The 4,041-nt window shown below is 41.5% G+C and overlaps 1 protein-coding gene across 1 annotated transcript; it reads left to right on the forward strand.

The window, feature by feature from the left end:
• Positions 1-418: 418 nt before the first annotated feature.
• Positions 419-1,817, forward strand: LOC108373826 (uncharacterized). Its single transcript, XM_017629777.1, is given in 5 exon segments — positions 419-437; positions 505-814; positions 1,075-1,268; positions 1,271-1,327; positions 1,381-1,817. Coding segments are annotated over 5 exon segments (1,017 nt in total).
• The last annotated feature ends 2,224 nt before the right edge of the window (positions 1,818-4,041 follow it).

The raw sequence follows: 4,041 nt of genomic DNA on the forward strand, positions 1-4,041 counted from the left end.
CAACACAGAAAGGAGAATTCTACGTAGTGAGGGTTATAATCCCTAAGCGCGACCGAAGGCCGCCTACGCAGAAAGATGTTCTATGCAAAAGGTTTTCGGCCCTTTTTCGTTGGCAACACAGAAAGGAGAATTCTACGTTGTGAGGGTTATAATCCCTAAGCGCGGCCGAAGGCCGCCTACGCAGAAAGGAATTCTACGCAAAAATACTGTGCACGCAAGTAAAAATTATTATTTATGTTATGTTTTTGTTCCACAGAGATTTGTTACCCCTTTTAATGGGTACCACTGTGGATTGTGCTGTTAGTTTTATTCAAAGTAACGTTTCTTTCTCTGCTTTGGTATTATATTATTTTCCAATCGTTATTTCGACGTTGTGTGTGAGCTCTGGGTTTATATATTATTATTTATTTAAACTAAAATGACTGACAATCAAGCTGGTATGTTTTTAGAGTTTTAAGTGTTTATATTTATACATCTACTAAATATTTATCGTATTATTTAAAGATTTCGATACGCCCTCCACTAGGCGTGGTGTTCATCCACGAAATGCGACTGTGCTGTGCGTCGCTAAATTACGCGGAATGTGGAGCCTTCTAAAGGTATCAAAGACATTTGATACGCGCGAAAAATGTACCACTTTCGCAGAGGCACAGGGTCTAATTTTAGCCACGAGATTATGCCGTACGCATAAAATCCCAATGACGGTTTCACCATTGGGTAACAACACGGTCGGCAGCTTTCGATGCCGCAAAGGGAGCTCCCGTTCAAGATCGGGCGTTTCTAGGGCCACTGGTACGTGGTTTGAAAATACCAAGCTTCCACTACCCTACTACCAGACATTTTCTACCTAATGTACGCCTACGCTTCGCACTGGAACCAAGCTTCCACTACCCCNACCATTGGGTAACAACACGGTCGGCAGCTTTCGATGCCGCAAAGGGAGCTCCCGTTCAAGATCGGGCGTTTCTAGGGCCACTGGTACGTGGTTTGAAAATACCAAGCTTCCACTACCCTACTACCAGACATTTTCTACCTAATGTACGCCTACGCTTCGCACTGGAACCAAGCTTCCACTACCCCACTACCAGACATTTTCTACCTAATGTACGCCTACGCTTCGCACTGGAACCAGGCTGAAGTCCGAAAAGAAAGCATTACCGAGGGAACCGTTTTGTCTAGCGCCACCATCTGCGATTGGTACAACTACTGTCGTGAGGCAGTTGTTTTGTATCAAGTCGATTAGCAGGAGGTGTTAGGCAAAATTGGGGCCCCGGTAAAATTGTTCAGATCGACGAGAGCAAGTTCGTGAAGCGAAAATACCAGAAAGGTACCAAAAATTTATTTAAAAAAACATATTCTTTAATTTATATTTTGTTTTAGGCAGGAGAGTGGAAGGCCATTGGGTATTAGGGATGGTTGAGGACAGCAGCGACGATCTGAGGCTGGAAGTCTGCCCAGAAAATGTCCGGTCTGCTGAGGTGCTCATACCCCTCATTCAAAAACATGTGTCCGAGGGTACAATTATTTGTACCGATGTTTGGAAGGCGTACGATTGCCTAGCGCACCAGGGGTATGAGCACAGAAAAGTAAACCATAGCGATTCGGATAACCCCTTTGTGGCAGACGACGGCATGCATACGCAAAGGATCGAATCACAATGGCGTGTGATTAAAAGATTTTTCAATAGAGACAACTACAATAATCCTCATAATTTTGCGGATAAAATTATAGAATATCTGTGGCGCAAAACAATTGCTCGTAAGCATGAGGACCCTTTCCTCAAACTTATTGACGCAATAAAATATACATATGTATAAGCCTTAATAATGTGTTTCAGTATTTTATGGGGGAATATGACCCCAATCCCCCTACTATTTATTTTTATCTGAACAAAAAAACCTTATCGTATTTTCCTTTTAATCGTATTTTCTTTTGGTCTTGCTTTCCATTCTTGTTTTTTTTGGATAGGGCAACACAGTCCTGCTGCCATTTGCACATATTCTGCATGTACTCTCATAAAATTAAACAACAATAAATTTTTGATAAAAAAGCTGTAATATACTAAAAGTATTTAGTTGTTTGAACGCGCACACTCTAAATAACGTGTAAATTTAGTGGAAAGTGCATTATATATTGTAAAATAGTGCCATACAAGTTGGTTAAATTACAAATTTTAATAACAAATTACTTAAAAACTATAAGGTTCCGCGCTTTAAAACTTTACATAGACCACCCTTAGAACCCGCTCTACCCGCTCAGCTCTGAAGACTGCTCCGAAAAGATTCCGAGTCACATGCCCGGTATTTCGTACAAAGGCTGCCGCTTTTACGTTACGTAATAGGTTTCCAGAAACGACGAATAACTTATGATTAACATTAATTAACTAAATATATTGCGTTAATGGTGCGGTTAAACGGCTAATGTTAAGCAAATTGTGTGGAATAAGTGTCTACCCAGTCTCCGTTTTGTATCGCAGAAAGTTGCCGACCTTGTTTTCATTTTTGTGGCAACTTTTAGTTGAATGCCACAGTTGCCCCGGTGTAAAACGGTCTGTCAACTAATGCCTTCCAACACAAAAATGTTACAACATCTGACGTTACTCGCTTGTATCATTTAAACCTAGTTGTTTGTTAATTAAAAAATAAAAATAACATATTTCTCTCAAAAATGGATAAAACGGATGAAGATGAATCAAATAAATTTAGTTTATTGGCACTAATCCATCCCAACGAATTGTGTGACAAAACCCTGGTTGAGCATGCCCACATAGCAATACCATAAGGGTCAGTTTCAATCCGAAACATCAGGACATGAGCAATTGTTTCTGGAGCTTCGAATTTCAAAATCGGTGAGTCATTTACTTGTGATGTGATGCATGCGCATATACATAACAAATATACCTAAACAATATTATTATTATAATTTATTGACGTTAGCGTATATACGTATTAGGGTGCATAAAATGATTACGGATCAGTATTGCAAAATCATCAATTAGATCTTGTTTCTTTAAAAGATGTCGGCTCATTGGTTTCTGTAGTGTTGCCTGGTAGTAGAAATAGTTTGACCAGTGGTCTTGTTACCTGTCCCTTTTCGGTCATAAGATCAATTACCCCCACTCGGTTGTCTGAACCTGGGTGCAACTTCACCACTCTTCNATTACCCCCACTCGGTTGTCTGAACCTGGGTGCAACTTCACCAGTCTCCACTCGTTTGGCGGCAGGTTGTCCTCGTTTATGACGACAAGGTCTCCAAGTTCCATGTTCTTTTGAGAGAGCTTCCATTTAGTTCGCTTTTGCATTTCCGTCAGATATTCTGCCTTCCATCTTCTGCAGAAGTGCTGATGCAATGCCTTTAGCTTCTGCCACCTGTTAACTATCGATGCAGGGTTCTCGTTTACATCGATTTCTGGTGGGGCTAATATGTGTCCTCCGATTAAGAAGTGACCTGGATTGAGGGGCTCCAGGTCAGTTGGCTCATTTGAAGCTGGGCTCAGAGGTCGTGAGTTGAGACACGCTTCGATTCTACATAAGAGCGTACTGAGTTCCTCGAAAGTATATTTGCATCCTGAGGCTATCTTTTTAAAGTGAGTTTTGAAACTTTTAACTCCTGACTCCCATAGACCACCCATGTGCGGGCCCGCTGGCGGTATAAAGTGCCAAGACAGTGATTGATGGGTATACTTTCATAGAGCGTTGGTGCGAGCATCAGCTATGAAGGCTTTGAGTTCTGTTTTAAGTGCTCGTGACGCTCCAACAAAGTTTGTCCCGTTGTCTGAATAGACGTTTCTTGGGCACCCTCGTCTGGAAACGAATCTGCTAAAAGCTGCTAGAAAGGAAGCTGTACTTAAGCCGCTTGTGGCCTCCAAATAGATGGCTTTGGTAGAAAAGCAAACAAAAAGACAAACATATCCTTTTGAAATACGGCACCCGCGCCCGCGATAAATTTTTATATTAAAAGGTCCGGTGAAATCCACCCCCGTATTAGTAAACGGACGCGAATAGGTTGTCCGTTCTTGTGGTAGTATCGCCATTAGCTGAT

Source organism: Rhagoletis zephyria, unplaced genomic scaffold, assembly GCF_001687245.7.
Source record: "Rhagoletis zephyria isolate East Lansing unplaced genomic scaffold, Rhagoletis_zephyria_1.1 Rzeph_scaffold_00084, whole genome shotgun sequence".
Lineage (NCBI taxonomy): Eukaryota > Metazoa > Arthropoda > Insecta > Diptera > Tephritidae > Rhagoletis > Rhagoletis zephyria.